The sequence below is a fragment of the Nuphar pumila genome, chromosome 13, assembly GCF_984573655.1.
Source record: "Nuphar pumila chromosome 13, dmNupPumi1.hap1.1, whole genome shotgun sequence".
In the NCBI taxonomy this organism is placed as follows: domain Eukaryota; kingdom Viridiplantae; phylum Streptophyta; class Magnoliopsida; order Nymphaeales; family Nymphaeaceae; genus Nuphar; species Nuphar pumila.
Window position 1 is genome coordinate 24,307,631 of NC_143261.1, and position 19,005 is coordinate 24,326,635.

The 19,005-nt window shown below is 37.7% G+C and overlaps 1 protein-coding gene across 2 annotated transcripts in view; it reads left to right on the forward strand.

Annotated features, from left to right (window-relative positions):
* The first annotated feature begins 3,335 nt into the window (after positions 1–3,335).
* Positions 3,336–19,005, forward strand: part of XRN3 (5'-3' exoribonuclease 3) — a 30,949-nt gene continuing 15,279 nt past the window's right edge. For both annotated transcript variants that reach the window (XM_089984059.1, XM_089984060.1), the window contains exons 1-19: positions 3,336–3,657; positions 9,337–9,439; positions 10,533–10,609; positions 10,742–10,933; positions 11,032–11,151; positions 11,269–11,331; positions 11,565–11,714; positions 11,846–12,010; positions 12,228–12,305; positions 12,421–12,507; positions 14,942–15,295; positions 15,475–15,570; positions 16,143–16,238; positions 16,623–16,693; positions 16,929–17,057; positions 17,128–17,204; positions 17,287–17,327; positions 17,447–17,521; positions 17,621–17,778. In XM_089984059.1, coding sequence (XP_089840185.1) covers positions 3,454–3,657; positions 9,337–9,439; positions 10,533–10,609; positions 10,742–10,933; positions 11,032–11,151; positions 11,269–11,331; positions 11,565–11,714; positions 11,846–12,010; positions 12,228–12,305; positions 12,421–12,507; positions 14,942–15,295; positions 15,475–15,570; positions 16,143–16,238; positions 16,623–16,693; positions 16,929–17,057; positions 17,128–17,204; positions 17,287–17,327; positions 17,447–17,521; positions 17,621–17,778 — 2,336 coding nt within the window. In that variant the 5' untranslated portion in view covers positions 3,336–3,453. The remainder of the gene's footprint in view (positions 3,658–9,336; positions 9,440–10,532; positions 10,610–10,741; positions 10,934–11,031; positions 11,152–11,268; positions 11,332–11,564; positions 11,715–11,845; positions 12,011–12,227; positions 12,306–12,420; positions 12,508–14,941; positions 15,296–15,474; positions 15,571–16,142; positions 16,239–16,622; positions 16,694–16,928; positions 17,058–17,127; positions 17,205–17,286; positions 17,328–17,446; positions 17,522–17,620; positions 17,779–19,005) is intronic.

Below are 19,005 nucleotides of genomic sequence, written 5' to 3' on the forward strand. Positions count from 1 at the left end.
CATCTCATAGCTTGATTCACCATCTACATGGACCAATCACAAATGAGCTCAAGACGAGACAAACTAAGTTGAGCCATGAGTCTCTTTTAGAGATGGTAAGCTTTTAATAGCTGGTTGTTAAAGAAAAGCTTAGGATGTTGGCTGTTAGAATCCCACAACTTTAATAAATGTCTCATAGCTTGATTCACCATCTCCATGGTCCCGATCATGAATGAATTCAGGATGAGCCAAACTAAGTCGAGTCATGAGTTGCTTAGTTCATGTGCCAAGTGACACCTTTTGGCTTGCATCATCTGAACATGCTATTGGAGCCTCAACGTTTTGTAGACACGACATGACTTTACCAAATTTATAATTGCCCAAGGGGCTTAGCTCATTTGGTAGGAGGAGTGACTTATAAATGTTACAAGTTTTAAACTCATCAGTGGCATCCCTTGTTGCAAGGTTGAAGCTGGACATACTTCTTGGTGGGAAAGGGGGGACCTCAAGGGTTTTACCAAACAATGTACCATTGGTGAGGGGTTCCCTTGGGTTATTCAAAAAATAAATAAATTTTACAAGGATGTTATATATATTGAATAGTCAAAGAAAAGTGTTTGATTTGTTGTTTAATTATTGAAAGTACAATTGATGTCCCTTGCTTCGATGAAGGTTCCTCATCATAAAAAAAGGAGAAAAGTTCAATCAATGGATTCCTACTTTGGCTTATAAAAGGAGTTTTCCATAAAACTCCAACTTTGGATAGAGGGAGAGCACCTTATCACAAATCCTAAACTATGTAAGTTGCCTCACGGGTCACCATAGGTTCTCCTTGTCCACAAAGGGGTTGTTTGATTCCCCATCCCCGTGCGATTTCTTACAGAAATCACGCTGAGAATGGGAGGATATAACAAACTAAGGATGCGGCGGACACGCCGAATGCATCCACTGCATCCTTTTTACCAAGTAATTTTCATTTTACCCCTTATTATGATTAGAATGGGGACATAAAGAAAAAAAACAATTAAAAAAAGTTGAGGGGTCCCTCAACTCTCTCTCTCTCTCTCTCTCTTGCTGCCAAGCGATGAGGGATGAGGCGGCGCTAGGGTCACCAACATCACTGATGAGGCTGCCGACAATGCCTCTTTCCCTTCTTCTTTATTTTTTCCCCTTTTCTTCTTTTCTCTCCTATTTGTTTTTCGTTTCCCCCTCTCTCTCTGTCTCCCCCTTCTTCTTCATTTTTTTTTCATTCTTCATTCTTCTTCTTGGGGATTCAAATCAAATTTCTTAAATTAAGGCTTTTTAGAGCTAATAAGATTGGTTTTTTTCCTTTTTGATAAGGACTTTGAATCAAATTTTTTAAATTATTGCTTTTTATGGTCAATTTGATTAGGATTTTGTTTGTTTGATTAGATTTGTTTTAGTTAGGCTTTTGAATCAAAAATTTTAAATTAGGGTTTTTTTATAGTTAATTTGATAGTGGTTTTTTTTATTCAGATTTTTTTTATTAGGGCTTTGAACCAAAATTTTTAAATTAGGCCTTTTTATAGTTAATTTGATTAGGGTTTTCTTTGATTTGATTAGAGTTTTTTCTTGATTTTCTATGACTAGGGCTTTGATTCATTTTTTTTAATTCAAAAATTGTATAGTTAATTTAATTAAGGTTTGAATTAAGGTTTTTTTATTTAATTTTATGATTTCTTTTTCTTATGGTTTAAAGTTTTTTTTGTTTATTTATGATTTATTTTCTTACATTTTAAGCTTTTATGATTTAATAGGATTTGATAATTTGGATTTTATAGTTGATTTGATTTTAAGGTTTGATATTTTTATGACAAACTATCATAATTAGATATAATATGGCATTGATTAAATCATTTATATATTAAAAAATATTAATTTTCTTGTCAAATTACTCCAAATTTAAATATTTTTTAGTTTTTAGATCCAATCCGGGATCCATATTTGAGGCTAAAATCTATAATGTGTTTGTTAAAATACTCATGATTGGGCAGATTGAGTTGCATGATCCAAAAAACGAAGTTATCCGACCCATTCTCCATGTGTGTTCATTTTATCCACATATAACCTAAAAGAAACCGTGAACACAAAGATCACAACTTTTTGAAACATTAGACATAGTACAATTGTTAAAGAACATGAGTTATGTTTGCTATGTTCGTTCATTCTATCAAATCTTGGACGAGCCATCAATCAAGCCCAAGTATGAAGACATGAAATGCAAGCTTTAGTTCCTTCTTTCTCTTCAACTTGATGATATACAAACTGCCTTCTAGGCAAACAAGTGATAGTTATATTTCATGATCATTATCATCAAGACTTAGTCGAACTGCATGGGGTTGGCTTTATGAGTCTTGTTTTCTCGTTCTTCCTTGTCTACAACTAAAGTGATTATATATATATATATATATATAAAGTAATGCACTCGGTTAAGTCCTTTCAAAAATTATAGTTTTCGATACTTTTTCTCACATCTAACACGATAGATGTGATCTATAGGTTTTGTTTAGTGAGAACGACTTTTGGATCACTGAAATCGAACTTGTATATAGGTTTTTCTGGTGATCCAAAATCAATGGCTATGAAGACACCAATTTTCTTCGGCTTATAAAGTACATTTTGTCATAAAAAAAATATGATCCAAGAATCGATTCCCACTAAATCTCTCGTGCTAAACACATCTAACGGTTCAGTCCTATAATAAAACATTTAATAAACTATGAGACAGAACAAGAAAAGAAGTCCTAAAATGTTCAGTTCTCATATATTAAATATCTACATATCCTTTTTGTACATAAAATTTACTCCGATGCATCCGTGTCCATGTCTTTCAGATGTACATGCTCCCTTTCCCTTACCCTGGCCCACCATCCAAATCCGTTGTCGGACGCAGCAATGTCACGTATGAGACAAGCCGTATTACAAAATCTCTACCGTCGAACACATTGCGGTACAAACCCTATAACAAAATATCTACCGTCCATCGTAGACACGAACGGCCCAAACTCATTGCGGGACCCAACATCTCCCGTAAATATCCAAACACATACATCACGACAGCTAGACCGTCCGATCTTCTGGATCCGACCGTCCATATTACACTCGCACAGACGCTGCATAAGCAATCCGCCTTCGTTGCTTTAAAAGAAGGATCGAATTAGGGTTCGGGCGCCTACGCACGGCACCGACTTCCCTATATGCCCTTCTTCTTTGATAAAATTATTAAGCTAGTAGGAGAACCTCTCCCGGTAACAAACGAAATCTTTGAGGCTATTTTCGAGATAACAAATGAGACGGACTCATATACGCATGGAATGGGGGGAAGAAGACCTTCTCTTTTTCCTTCGCGAGTGAGAGGATCGTTGCTCTCTGCAAACTCTCCGTTAGTTTTTTTTTTTTCCATTCACAAGGGAGGGTGAAGCTGTCCGTCCTGCGAATCTCCGGCGAGCGAGGATGGGAGTTCCGGCTTTCTACCGATGGCTGGCGGAGAAGTATCCGATGGTGGTGGCGGACGTCATCGAGGAGGAGGCGGTGGAGATCAACGGCGTCAAGATCCCCATCGACACCAGCAAGCCCAACCCTAACAAGTTGGAATTCGATAACCTCTACCTCGACATGAACGGGATCATCCACCCTTGCTTCCACCCCGAGGACAGAGTAGGCGTCCTCCGTTTGATTCTTTTCGTTACGATTTTTTAGGGTTTCTGAAGTAAAATCTTCTTCTTCTTCTCATCATCATCATTATCATCTTCTTTACCTGCATCGGAATTTGGTTGTCGTCCGTTCGATTTTTCTGTTTTTGTGGCTTTCTTGATTGGATGAAATGCTAGGTTTGTGGCGTTAAACGTTAGTGACTCCTCGAGTTGGGGCTGAGAGTGTGTAGAGAAGGGCGCCCGCTTGTCTTTGATTCTTATCTCTTCTTGTTCCTCCTCACTATATGTGTCACCGATGTTTCGCGGTCGATCACTTCATTCAATTATTCCATTTTGTGGCGACTTGGACAGGACGGGAAATTATGTTTGTGCCATTGAATGTTAGTGGTTCCTTGAGGGCTGTAGATGTGTAGATATAGACGCCTGTTTGTTTTTGGAATTGGAAAATTGTAGTCGGTTGTGATCACGGATGAAGAATTCATGTTTCGTGCGTGCTGTTTCAGAAACATCACAAATAAGTAAATCTATACATGTTGCTGCAAGTGAGAGGCTTTTGTTTGGGCCACTCTGAAGTGCCATTGTGCAGTTGTAGTGTTATGCAATGCTCTTCGGTACATTAGTGTGTGATTTTATTTTCTTTTTTCTTGCATACATTTAGGTGAAATATCCCTAGTGCTATGTTTGCACATAAACAATAGTGTAGAAGAAAAAAAGGAAATTTTGGGCTCCTCCTGTGCATGAAAACTGTGCACACAGTGACACACACACACACACACAAACAACTGCAGAGGCTGAATAGTGTGACGAGAAGCAACAAATAGCACAATCAACTGCCTAGGCTGAATGAGATAAACTGCCTAAAAATTAATTTGTCTTAGATGGTGCTTCGTAGTCATTCTCTCACATTGTGTGGAAGATGTGTGATCTATGCATTGAATAAAATAAAATTTCACGGTAGAAGAGTATGTATTCGGATTGATTTTTAATTTTTTGAAGAATGAATATCTTTCTGGGATCATCTCACTGCATTATATGCCTTCTATTAGAGTTCGGCGTGCTATCACTCCATGCACGTAGAGTTCTTGGGGAGGTGATAAAAGAGTACTCAACCTTGTATATAGTTTGTACCAATTGCTCGTGTATTTTTTTTGCTCGTGTATTTTTTATGGCATTAATGGTCAAACTGTTGGACCAATTCCTATAAAGCCCTTCCTGCACCACACAGACATACTTCTTCCTCTTAGGAAAAGGACCGATAGATGCTCTGGATGCCCATTGGAGTTGTAGTGGTAGTAGTTATTGTTGCTGCTGCTGCTTATGTAATGAAGGAGAATGGGTAGGATATCTGAGGCAACCAAAAGAGGAAGATTTCTACCAACAGTGAAGGGACAATAAGATGCTGAATCTAGAATAGATGATGTAAGGGTTTTGGGTTCTTAAATTTGGATCTTGGATCCACTTAACAATTCCAAACAATGTTTGATTGTCATTCTCAAATGCCAGAGTTCAAACTTTCAAGAAACTGGAAATATAAAAGAACTGTAATGCACCTATCTGATATCCAAGTTTGGAAAATCAATATCCTTGGAAATCTAATTCCAGAGAATTATCAAACAAAGTATTCAAGCACGTACTTAGTCACATAAGGTCTTCGAAAAAAGACATAAAATAGTTGAAATCTATGAATAATGAGCAACTGCAATCAATAATGTTCCAGATTTCATGAACTGCAGTATTCCCTTTGTACCGTTCCATTTTTTTCAGATGTCTCCAAGGACACATAAACCGAAGAATTCCACCAAAACCCAGGTGAAAATGCAGCAGAAGCTATGGAAAATCCTACAGAGTAATGAAACAAGCACCCAAAATTTGATACAGAACTCCCACTGAATTATTAAAACAACTATCTTGGAATTGATAGAGCGGAAGTGGAGAAGAAAGAAGGCTCTGATATTGTTGGAATTGCTAAATTGATTATCTTTGTGTGTTCTGACTTTGTGCTGTCATTGTTGTCCTTGCCCTCTATTGAGTTTGACTGGTAGAGGCAATCTCATTTTTGTTGCTCTTCTTCCTCTTTGTATGAGGGGACTTTCCATTGGCTTCTTTCAAATGAGATGTTTGCCTGAAACCATGAGGTGCATGCCTCATGGAGCTTGCACTTCTACTATGTAACCTGAGGCATAGAACTTGTCCCTGCCCTGGGGCATCTACTCTACACAATGAGACCGCTATTTTAACATTGCATTTTGAAGCCTTAGTGTTATCTGTTTTCACTGGTGACATATTTATCTTGCTTTAGGTTTATGTTTGGCGATATGTATTGAGTCATAGTTTTTCCCAATATTTTGCAATGTTCACTCTAACTTTTAAAAATAAAGAATCTAGAAAATAAAGTATCCCCTGTTTTTTTTCCTTTTTTATGATTTTTCCATAATCGTCCCTAACATATAGGCCATTGGAAAATAAGTCCTTGTCTCATTGCCATTTTCATATCAACCCTTGCCTTTTCAGACATTAGGAGAGATTTGTCTTTCTGTCTAGTTGACTTGAAGTTAACCATGGTCAACTTTTAATCATGGTTAAATAAACATGGAAATGACAAAATCACCGCTGTTTTTTACATTCATCCGCCTCTTACTGAGTGGCAGTTGCACCTCTTTTATGCAAATCGTCAAGCTAATCCGCCTTTCGGCAGCAGGTCTGGTGTGGCATGTGTGTGTGGTGATCTGCTTCTCTCCTCCTTCCTTGTGGATATTGGAAGATTTAAACTTTCTATAACCAATCTGCTCAATGCTTTTTTGTTCTGATTTCCTGGTCGAAATCACATTCTAGGGTAACCTTGATCTCTGAAATTCTCTGTAGGGATTTCTGGATACTTAAAGATTAGAGTTTTTGGGTTTCTAAGGTTTGGGTTTGGGGCTGGACAAATTTGTGGTGTTGAGATTAGCCAAGCTCAGGGGGGTGTTGCTATGTCATTCGACCTTCTATTCCTTTTCTTGTTCCATATTTTTATGGTTTACATTTGACCTTCCATTCCTTTTCTTGTTCCATATTTTTATGGTTTAATTTGTTGGTGATTTTTGTATCTTAAGGTTTTGGGTCATCCCACATATGAACTAAATCCTAAAAAGCTGTTATTGTCTTTTTTTTTTTTTGGGGGGGGGATGATTTGGTTTGGAAGGAGAGCTAGTACTTCTTTTTTGTTGAATCTTGAAGGAAGAAAAAATGATTCTTTTCTTTAGTTTTTATTGGAAATGATTTTCAAACTCGTGTTTGGTATTGAGAAGTTAGGGATGTTTACTTATTATGAATAGTAAAATGTTGTTGCATTCAACTCCAATTGTATTAAACCCAATAATGAAATGGATACCATTTGCCCTTTCCCATGTCATTCCTAATCATAGGAATCCAAGTTTCAGTGGGTGGTGGATTTTGGGTTCACATTTCTTGGTGGGTGTTGGAAAATCCTCACAATAAATAAAAGTTGGTTTTGGGAAAATCTATGGAAAATATTAGCATAAGGAACATCAAATCTTTAGGAAAATATGGAATATAAAAAATAAGAAGTAAGACATTGTGATTGTATCTCGATTATATCATGCTATTTCCAAATAAGTGATATTAGGTAAACGTGAAGGGTTAGGTTTACATTATATATATGAAAATTAGGCTCTTTGTATCGAGGTGTCCTAGCAGTCAGTTTGTGTTTGTGCCATTTCACACCTAAATATTTAAATTGATCCAAACTGTTCCCTTTTGACAGGTTTTTCCATAATCATCAGTATTGTACACATGAATTCCAAATCCATCCTTATCTCTTTTGCCAAATCCATCCCTATCTTATGCATATTCGCAAGTTCATGCCTATGTTATCTTGTTTTCCAAATTTGTCCTTGAGGGTAGATACATCATTTCATAAGAGTTGGTGGTTTCTGTCAGCTCAATTGGTGGCAGGTAACCTGAAGATATTTTTTTTTGGAATGGCCATTGAAAAGGCAGGAATGAATATGGGAATGACAATAAGGCAGGGATGTGTTTCAATCTCTCATATCCTGGCTATGTCACATGGGTGCGGCACTTTCAAAAACCTTGGGTACGGGGGTGCGGCAGGGGCAAAAATGTAATATATATATATATATATATATATATATATAGAGAGAGAGAGAGAGAGAGAGAGAGAGAGAGAGAGAGAGAGAGAGAGAGAGAGAGAGAGAGAGAGAGAGAGAGAGAGAGGTCCGGGGGTTCCCCCCGGCGCGGGTCCAGCTGCGCAGGGGTCCGGGGGGGGGGGGGGGGTATAGGGGGGCACCCCCCCCCCCCCCCCAAGATTTTTTTTTTAAATTCCGCATCCCATTCCATAGGGCAATTTTAAAAAAAATCCAAAAAATGGACCGAATGACCCTGGGTGCGGTCAACGCACCCAGGGCGAATCCCTGTGACATAGTTTGCTAGGGATAATTATGGAAAAAACCCTTGTTTTTTAAAGATGGAATGTGATTATGTGACAATGCCACAGTGTGGTGTTATCACAGATTTTGAGGTCTTGCTTTGCTATTAAAATGCCCTTTTTTGCTAAAGTTGTGCTGATATTTTTTCTTAGGAAAACACACATTCTGTTCATCTTAGGCGTGCTTTCTTGCCAAAATCCCAAGAAAAATTCTTCTTGTTTAGACCAGTGTTGTCAGTACCATTGCGAATTGGCTGATTCGTATCGTATCAGCAAAAAATTGATACTAAATGAGCTGAATTGGCTTATTTTTAGATATTTTCAAAAAAGGTTTAAAATATGTTTTAATATTTTAAATATTATTTAATATTTTCCTGACATATGTAATCTGCTGGTTAAAAATTGACCGATTCAGCTCGATTCGGTTCAGAATCGGAATTGGCTGATTCCCTGAATCGTTTGAAAATCGATTCAGGGTCCAATACAATTCTTGACAACATTGATTTAGACATAAAGTTCTACATGCTTCTAGTTCATTGTGAGTGGATATATAGAAATGGTACTGTTCTTCTAGGGATGCTTCATGGATATTTGGGTGGACTTATAGAGCTATTGTGGAATTCATTTGTTATGTATTTGTTGCTTGTGCTGCTGTATGCTTGGATCTATACCGAGCTTATTTACCTGGACACACCATCACAGTTCTATAAAATATTTAATGATAAATTAATTTATGAATTTGATTCTTTGAATTTATTTTGTATTTATGTGATATTTAATATATATATATATATATATATATATATATATATATATATATATATACATATATATAGCCGTGTCCCCGTACCCACAATTTTTTTGGAATTGCCGCGTCGCACCCGCACCCGTCCTCAGGTGACATAGATTGCAGCCATCCATTCTGTCCATATTTTTACTTTTGAATGTCTAATTCTAGATGCTATACAGTTATTAGCTTAGTGATTTCATAGAGCTAACAAGTTGTATCCAGATCTTGTGCTCTTCAATTCCTTGCTGTTCCCTTTTCTACTTTCTTTCTAGAATTTATTTTTTGGCTGTGTTCAGACCTGGGGAAATATTTATCTGGAATTGTCTTTGGACTTCTAATGAACCATTCTGTCTTGTTTAACATCTTGCAGTGCGCACATGGCTATTTTACTTTAGCTTACTTGATTGTGTATATTGTCATAGTTAATTAATTTCTTTTTTGGTGGTCAGCCTGGTCCAACTACCTTTGACGAGGTCTTCCAGTGCATGTTCGATTACATAGATAGGCTTTTTGTGATGGTACGCCCAAGGAAGCTTTTGTATATGGCTATTGGTAAGTTGTTGGATTTGGGCTGGTTTTAATCATGCTGTAAATTTGATAATGATATCTTGTAATAGGTTTCTTGCCTGCCCATGGTTTGATCACGATTAGAAAGCACTTTGATATGCTTCCTCTTGTTTTGGTTATTGAAGGAATGGCCATAGGCTGTTTCTTCATTAATTGCATGCTTTTTTGGCATCTTCATAAATCTTTTAAATCAAGTGTTTGTCCTACTATATTGTCTCCTTTTGTCATAGTTGGCCCACTCAGAAAAAAACTGTTTGGGATCTAACTTGTGACTCCGCAAGTCAACTCGGACGACTCAGATTTTTTTATTTTTCATATATTTGAAAATAAAATTACTTTAAAATACATTTAACTAGTGAAAAATAAAAACAAAACATAGAAAATATAATTTACATGAATTTTTGCTACTCAAGCTTTCCTATTATAGATCCAGATTCCAGTTTAATTCAATAACTCAATAACCTTTGTTTCCAAGGTAATATGGTGTTGACCCTGATCCAGATTTCATGCATACCACATGCTCAAGTCAACCAACTCAACCCAGATTACCCATGGGTTTCCTCAAAAAAAAAATTATATAATATAGTAAAATAAAAGTTACCCCATGGGCCATGCCACTTTTCCCTAGATCCGCGTATGGTATGTGGACCCACTAACTCTGGTACTGGCACATATTCCATTGGCATTTAAAATTTAAAATTCCAAAAAGGCAATTTCGTCATAAGGAATTAAATGGGATTCAAAAAACTGATGAGAGAAGGAATTAAATGGTAACGTGTAATCCCATTTGAATTAAATGGGATTCAAAAGGGAATTAAATGGTCATTGCTATTACTGTGTGTGCATGTAATAGTTGATAACTCGGGAACTCGGCCAGAGTGGAGTGGTTCACACCGGTTATGACTGAGTCCCAACCGAGCTTTGGTTCAAAACGTGTTAAACTTGAACCGCCACTCGGTTGGGACCCCACTCGGACGAGTCACCGAGTTGAGCGGTTCAAACCGGTTAGTTTGCCAACTATGCTATTTGTTTCACTTTTGTGTTTCTGGCAACATGACTGATTGTTGAACTTGTGTAGATGGTGTGGCACCAAGAGCTAAGATGAACCAGCAGCGATCAAGACGGTTTAGGGCTGCCAAAGATGCTGCAGAAGCGGTACATTTGTAGTTATTGTTCTAGGAGAAGCTTCTTCTTCTTCTTCTTCTTCTGCTGCTGCTGCTACTACTACTACTACTTCTGCTACTACTACTACTACTACTTCTCACAACCTCTGGTTGCTCCTTTTAGGCAGCAGAAGAAGAGCGCCTAAGGCAAGAGTTTGAGAAGGAGGGGAGGTTACTTCCTCCTAAAGAGAAATCACAAGTTTGTGATTCTAACGTGATTACTCCTGGGACTGAATTTATGGCTGTTCTATCAACCGCTTTGCAGTACTACATTCACCTACGTTTGAATTATGATCCTGGATGGAGAAATATCAAGGTCATCTCTAGAAGTTTTCAGATGCAATTCAGTAAGATGACACTGTTGTTCTTCATGTCCTTAACCAACTAACTATTTATACATGTGTCTTCTTGAAGGTAATCCTTTCAGATGCAAATGTTCCGGGTGAAGGAGAGCACAAAATTATGTCATACATACGCCTTCAAAGAAACCTGCATGGTTATGACCCAAATACACGCCATTGCTTATATGGTTTGGTAGGTTTTCTATCACATACATTATTTTTCTCGGTAATCTAGGTGGGCGTGTAATGTAGTTAGTGTGTTCAGTTTCTAGTAGCATATTTATCCTTTTTTTCTTCTTGCAAAACACAGGATGCAGATCTAATTATGTTGGCTCTAGCTACACATGAGGTTCATTTCTCAATTTTAAGAGAGGTAAGTGGATGAATTGCCCATTTATTCTAGAATTGTTGTACTGCTTGTGCTAACTTAGGAAATCTAATGAACATTTACATTTTGCTTAGTAATCTAATATGGTTTGTCATTGTCAAATTTCTTGTGCTTAGAGTAGGGCATTTTATGTCCAATTTCACTACTTCATGTAATCCAGTTGCTGTTGCAAATTTAAGTTAATTCTTTCTAGTGCAAAACATTTGTGGGTTGTACAGATAGTTTTCACCCCTGGGCAGCAAGACAAATGCTTTATATGTGGTCAAATGGGCCACTTAGCTGCTGATTGCCAAGGAAAAGAAAAGAGAAAAATTGGAGAGTTTGATGAAAAGAGTGCAGAATCTTCAGTTACAAAAAAACCTTATCAGGTCTGAGTTTTTTTTTGCTCCTTCCTGCATCTAGAAATTCTCCAACCGTGTTGTTTCTTCAGCATATTTAAAACACATTAGAATAAAACTGGTGCTTGACGCTTTTCTTATTACTGGTGATCATTTTGCAGTTTCTCAACATTTGGACATTACGAGAATACTTGGAATATGAATTTAGAATCCCTAATCCTCCTTTCAATATTGACTTTGAACGCATAGTGGATGATTTCATCTTTATATGCTTTTTTGTCGGCAATGATTTTCTTCCACATATGCCCACACTAGAAATTCGCGAGGTAGGTTCTCATTTTTCTTTCGTTCGCCAAATGCATCTTGTGAATGTTTTCCATGTTAGAAGATCATCTCTTTCAATATGATTTTTGCCTACATAGATGGTATTTAATGTGTGTTCTATAGGTTCTCTTTTTCTTTGCTGACTTTAGTTTGTAGCAGTCAAATGTATCACATGTATTGACCACATGCTGAATCTCTGTTATACGTTTTGCTGATTAGGGTGCAATCAATTTGCTCGTGGCTGTCTATAAAAAGGAGTTCAGGGCAATGGGTGGATATCTGACTGATGCCAGCAAGGTACTGAGGGTTTTCTTTCTCTAGTATGCTCTTTGGTGCCATGATATCAAATATTTAATGTGTCTGCCTTCTTTGCTGCTAATCCCCAATCGTTGTGTATTATTGTTCTCTGTAGCCAAATCTGAAGAGAGTTGAGCAGTTTATTCAGGCAGTGGGATCATATGAAGATCAAATTTTTCAGAAAAGGGCCCGACTTCATCAGGTCTGTGTTTATTTTTTGTTGCTACATATTGGTGGGGCTCTCTACTGGGAACTTTTTTTTGAAGCCTTGGTAACTATGTTTCTTGTAGTTTGTAGTATGTGTCAATCTTTTCTAGATTGTGCCTAATAATTGGGTTGTGACCCTTTATTCTTATACTTTGTAATATTGTGCATCTCTAGTCCTTTGTTATGTTTACATGGACTTCAATGAAAAGATGAGTACTTGTTATAAAAAATTTTAGATGGAGTCATTAGATGTCTTATCACTATTTTGTGGTGATATACTTTACATTACTTCTAGTTTTTGTCTTTTTTTATTTCCCATTTTGAAAGGACTTCTTCTACAATGCATGTCATGCAACTTAATAGTAGTATTCTATGAAATTTATCTGGACTTCTTATTTGAACTATTTTGTGTTTTTTTGAGGGGAAAAGAAAATATTTTATTCAATTGAAGGTGTTGAAGTCAGCAAAATACATTCGGGCTTGAGAACAGCTGAAAACTGAAGGGCCAATTCTAGGAAATACCATTCCATTTAATTTCATCCCCCCGAAACTGATTTATTACATATGTCTGTATCTTCTTGAATTCTTTGATGAAGTACAGTAAGATTTATATCGGATATTATTAAATATCCAGTTGTGTCTTTCCCACCAAATGGACAGCAGTCATCACCTCCAGATTTTCTGCCATCATTTTGATTTCTGTGAGCTGTTTAGGGTCCTAAAGTAGTTCTCTAAAACATGATGCAGAGCAGATCTCAGGCTGTATCTGTGGCCATGCAAGCTTGAATAGGTATTGGAAAGAGTTACAGAACCGAAATAGGTGAATTGCTGACTCTTCAGCTTATATACACATGGCATGCTTATTAGCCATTTGGATTCTGAACCTCTTTAAGGGTGGTGTAAGAATTTTTCCCATGCACAAGCCCACCCAAAAATGGCTTCTTTAGGTGAAGGCCCCCAGACCCACAGCACCCACTTAGGTAATAGATTCATACCTGATTCTAGCTCGGCTGTATAAAAGGATGAGGTGGAGTAGATACTACAACAACAACAACAACTACGCCTTCATCCCAAAACAATTGGGGTCAGCGATATGAACCAAAAAAGAAATTCATTTTGGGTCTTCCACATGAATCCTTTTCCTCCAATCATTTCTATCCAATGCCATGTCCTCGGTGAGGTTCAAAGCATTCATATCCTTTCCTATCATCTCCATCCAAGTCTTCCTAGGCCTACCCCGCCTTCTTTTAACTAATATATTTTCCCATTTCTCCAACCTTCTAACTGGAGCATCATTAGGCCTTCGCCGAATATGTCCAAACCGCCGTAAACGATTCTCTCGCATCTTATTTTCAATGGGTGCAACACCTACCTTCTTACGTATCTCCTCGTTCCGAATCTTATTTTTTATTGTATTTCCACACATCCATCTAAGCATCCGCATCTCAGCTACACTCATTTTTTGAATATGATGTCTCTTGGCAGCCCAACATTCCGTACCATATAGTAAAGCGGGCCTAATAGTTGTCCTATAAAACTTTCCCTTCAACCGCAATGGCATTCTACGATCGCACATCACTCCAGTTGCACTTTTCCATTTCATCCACCCAACCTTTATCCTATGATACTGTCTTTTGTTAATTTCCAGCTAGCGCCATCATGCTGATCAGTAAGCTTTAAGTTAGGGCTCTATCATGAAACCAATGACACCTAGTTTATGCACAATTACTGTATCCCATTTGGTAACAAACCGGTGGTAATTTTGCACGTTAACATTTAAGCTCATGGTCATAGCAAAGCAGTGTAGGACAAAAATTTGGTTTCATTGTTAGTTTTACTGTAAAGAAAAGGTGATTAGTAGCAAATACTAGATGTGAGAGTATTGGTTCATGGAAAGTCCATATCAGATGGCAAAGCCTGTATCTGCACTGATACTAGATGGTTATCATTTTGAAAGTCCATATCAGCTGGGTTATCATTTATAGGCTTGAGAAGAATCAACCCAAGTGTTGAAAAGAATGTATACACAAGAGTCTTGGCTATCAAACCTGTTAGTTTGACTAGATGGTACCTATGGATTGGGAGACTATCAAGCTGACTACTTGGTCTTGTGCTGTGTCACTGTGTACGGTCAACCTTTGGCGACTGTGTTTGTACAAAATCACAACCTTATTAAAGACTTGATTAGTCCGCTGACTCTCGCTTGACTTGTCTCACCAAATTGAATCTAATTTTTCTTGTTGACTTGCTGAATCGATGAATTTCAACCATTGTATTTTTCATATGAACGTCATGGTCTAATACATAAATTTGGATGCAGATTTTGCTTTTTTATAGTGGTTGTATTTTATGCTGGAAATAGGATTATCTTTTGTTCCATGTTAGAAAATGAATCATCTTACATGTTATGTTGTCTCAAAAATTTCCAGCGCCAGTCAGAGAGAATCAAGCGTGAGAAAGCTCAATCTAAGCGCGGAGATGATGTGGAACCACAAATTTGTCCTGATTCTTTAGTTCCAGTTACTCGTTTTCATGGTTCACGACTTGCATCAGCGCCTGTAGCTTCTCCATATCAAAATGTGGGATCTGCTAACAAGTCTGCAACTAATCGACTTGGGCATGCTATGGATGGCGTGTCAGGTCTCAAGATAAATGTGGAGCAATATGGCACATCATCTAAAAAAGAAGCTTCTGTTCGAGCTCATAAAGTCGCCCGTGTTTCTGTACAGGGGCCTAGTGTTGGTGCTGCTATTGTTGCAGCTGAAAACAGTCTTGAGATGGAAGTATGCTCATCTTTTCTGTGGTTGAAGTTAGTTTCATGCTTTTGTGTTTTCAAGAGTCCGTCTAATCGATGACAATTTGCTGTTTAGATTTCTATTAAATGTAATATCATGAATTTTTTGGTTGTTGTAGTATGGCTGGAGATCTGTTTATTGTATTCACAACTTATTTTGGTTGGCAGGTTCGTGAAAACAAAGAGGAGCTGAAAGCAAAGCTCAAAGATTTACTTCGAGAGAAGTCTGATCTTTTCAACTCTGAAAATCAAGAGGAAGACAAGGTTTGAAGAAGTTGATTTTAGCATTGACTGGAAGTTGTTCAACTTACTACTTGTTGTCTGTAAAACTAATTAGTTATAGTTTTAGTTGATACTATTGAAACTGGGTTAGGTGGTCTGCGTCCAGGTGGATGCAGATCTTATTCAATTTGAATCTGGTGCAGTTCTTTCATGGTGAAACTGTGAGGACCGGGTAAGTTATCTCTAGGCAAATTTCAAGTTGGATTGGTGTGGTCATAGTAGGATACAGATAGGATCAGTCTGAGTCTGATTGGATTAATTCAGATGCCCCTGGTGGGCACGTACATACACTTGCACATGCGCACATTGCTATGTTATATGTGGGCTATATCTGATAGCGATATATGTGAAAGTTGGTTGAGGATCATGAGTTTAATCTTGTTATATGTGGGCTATATCTGATAGCGAATTGAGGTACATGTCTGATTTGCCCTTATGTGGGGTGTACCTGATTTGAACTGGGCCACATGTTGGATGTGTCCTGACCCTGTCGGTCTGTAATCAGGTTGCATATGGTGTAATCTGTGTAACAAGACCCACTTTCACATCTGCAGGTTAAACTGGGAGAGCCTGGATGGAAAGAGCGGTACTACGAGGAAAAATTTTCTGCAAAAACACCTGAGGAACTTGAAAAGATCCGTAGAGATGTTGTAAGTTGAATGAACTTCTTCCATGTACTCTGTTTTATGCATGAAGTAAATAATCAAATTCACATTTGCCAGTCGTGTACGAACATACTCTAGCAACTTGCACCATGTTGAGGGAGTGCAACTTTTGCTATCCTCAATCAAAGTATTGCTTCTGGATGTGATCGAATTTATGTTTCTGGGTTGTTGAACTTCTTGTAAAAGTTTCCCTATAAAATAATTCTGCTTTTCTGTATTAAGATCACTGTAGCACAGAGAAGTTAAGTAAAAATCAACAGTTCATGTTGCACCAAAAGTCGATGAATTCGAGTTTTTTTGAGAGAGATGTTTTGGTCATCAAGTTCCATTTTTTCTGTTTGCTAACAATAACAGCGTTGATTTTGTTAGGTTCTGAGCTACACAGAAGGTTTGTGCTGGGTTATGCACTATTATTATGAAGGAGTATGTTCATGGAAATGGTGAGCCAGTATCTGAGACTTTCAGGAATGAATTGCATGATGTTGGCACATTTGTCACTTTCATAGTGGTTTGAACTTTGAATTAACACCTCTTCTTGTGTGTGTGTGTGTGTGTGTGTGCTCACTGTTAAGAAGTTGGAATAGATTTAGATTAGCAATATGGTCTTTTGGCTCTTGCTATGCCTGTTTTAGTAATATCTCTCTCTTAGTTCATCCTGAACATTTGGTCTTGCAGGTTTTATCCTTATCACTATGCACCATTTGCTTCTGACATCAAGGGTTTGGATCAATTCGATATAAGCTTTCAAATTGGTTCTCCCTTCAAACCTTTCAATCAGCTGATGGGGGTGTTTCCTGCTGCAAGGTTGGGTCTCATTGCACAATTTCTACCCTCTTTCTTCTATTGAATGAAGCTGATTGATGCACTTTTGCAGTTCTCATGCACTTCCAGAGCACTATAGGCGTTTGATGACTGATCCAAATTCGCCTATCACTGATTTTTATCCAACTGGTAGGTATCTGCATTTTGATCTGAGTATGATTACTGATTACATTTTATGATTCTGATTATCTTGTGTTTTCATGATGATCAGATTTTGAAGTTGACATGAATGGCAAACGCTATTCCTGGCAGGTTATTTTCATATCCTAGAATTTGGAACAAAAAGTTAATCTGATTCATATCCAAGATATACGGAATTATCTTGGGTTTAGACCACTGACTTTTCCATTTTGTTCTCTATGTTACTGAAGGGTGTGGCTAAATTACCTTTCATTGATGAAGGACGTCTTCTTGCAGAGATAAGCAAAATTGAGCATACTTTAACAGTATGGTATTTTGCTTGTAACTTTGTGAAATTTGGGTTTTTTTTGCTGGTCTCCATATCATCTCTTTCTGAGAATTAACTATGTGATGCTGATCTGAAGGAAGAGGAAGTACGGAGGAACAGCATGATGTTTGACATGCTTTTTGTGACCGTTAGTCATCCTTTGGCTCCTTTTATATTTTCACTCTATGATCGCTTCAACCAATGCTCCGATAAACAACGGGCTGAAGTCAAGGAAAAAATTGATCCAAATGCCAGGTCTGTTTGCAAACTTTGTTTGATGTACAGTTATACACTTTCCCTGATGTACACATGTGTTATATTTTCTGCTACCACAATTTTCAGTTTTTCAGATCTTGGATTGGTTTGTCTTAGCTGGTCAGGTTATATTAGATAGTCAACTATCATGTGAATTTTCCGTAGTTACTTGCCAATAATCCACATTGGCATTGTTATTATCAGAGTGTCATTTCATTTCACTGTCGCCTGGCAGGAAGATCATGCAGCTTATTGTTCTCTCTTTGAGTTTCTAAGTTAAACTGGCTCACCTATCGAAAAAAATAGGCCTATTGAGAAAAAAAGTTAAACTGGCTCAGTTGAATGATTGCTCACAAATTAGCAACTTTATTCTTTATTTTTTTAAGACAATGAAATTTTTATTAAAAGGGAGGTGACAAGCTGTCACAAAATACAGCAAAGCTTCACCAAACAACTACATATCATCAGTTCTACACCTGCCTATCCAATGCAGATCAGAAACACCCTATGTATTAATGGCATATATCTGGGTCTCTATGTCACATAGGTGCAGGTGCGGATGCGGCAATGCGGCACTTTAAAAAAACTTGGCTGCGGAGAGGATATATATATATATAATTTTAACATTTTTAAGTTAAGCATTCTAAGCAACCAACCTTCTTTGGAAAGTATAAACACAGAGGCTCTTGATTCACTTAATTAGGACTTCTACTGCATGGATACGACCTGTTCTAGGGGGAATAGCTGGAGGATGCGGATATGTGGGTTGCTAGATTTGGCTTCGGTTGTGGTGTTCATCAATAGTGTGGCAAAAACTGTTTATTGAGCTCCTCAAGGAAGCCATCACGTGAAAGAAGCGTGTTTTTGGTGCTCGTCTTTCAACCAAAATGCACGAGTCCTATATCCCCATTTCAGCTCCTTTCTCAGCCTCTAGTTAGTCATCTCCTATAGTTACAAAATAACCTGTTGATGAGCCTGAAAATCAATCAAGTCAATCCCAAGAATATTTTCCTGCAATTCCAGTAGTCTGCACTGTAGTTTCTTAATCCTTGCCGTTGGATCAACCCCTCTGCTGCACCTCCAAGTCACAAGATCCCTCTTGACCAGGTTGAGTTTCCTCATGATAACAAAGGCCACCCATCTACTTGACTGCACAGGGCTCCACCACAGTTGACATTTTCTCTTTTAGCTCAGCAATAGACATCCACCAGTTTGGCCACCCATATA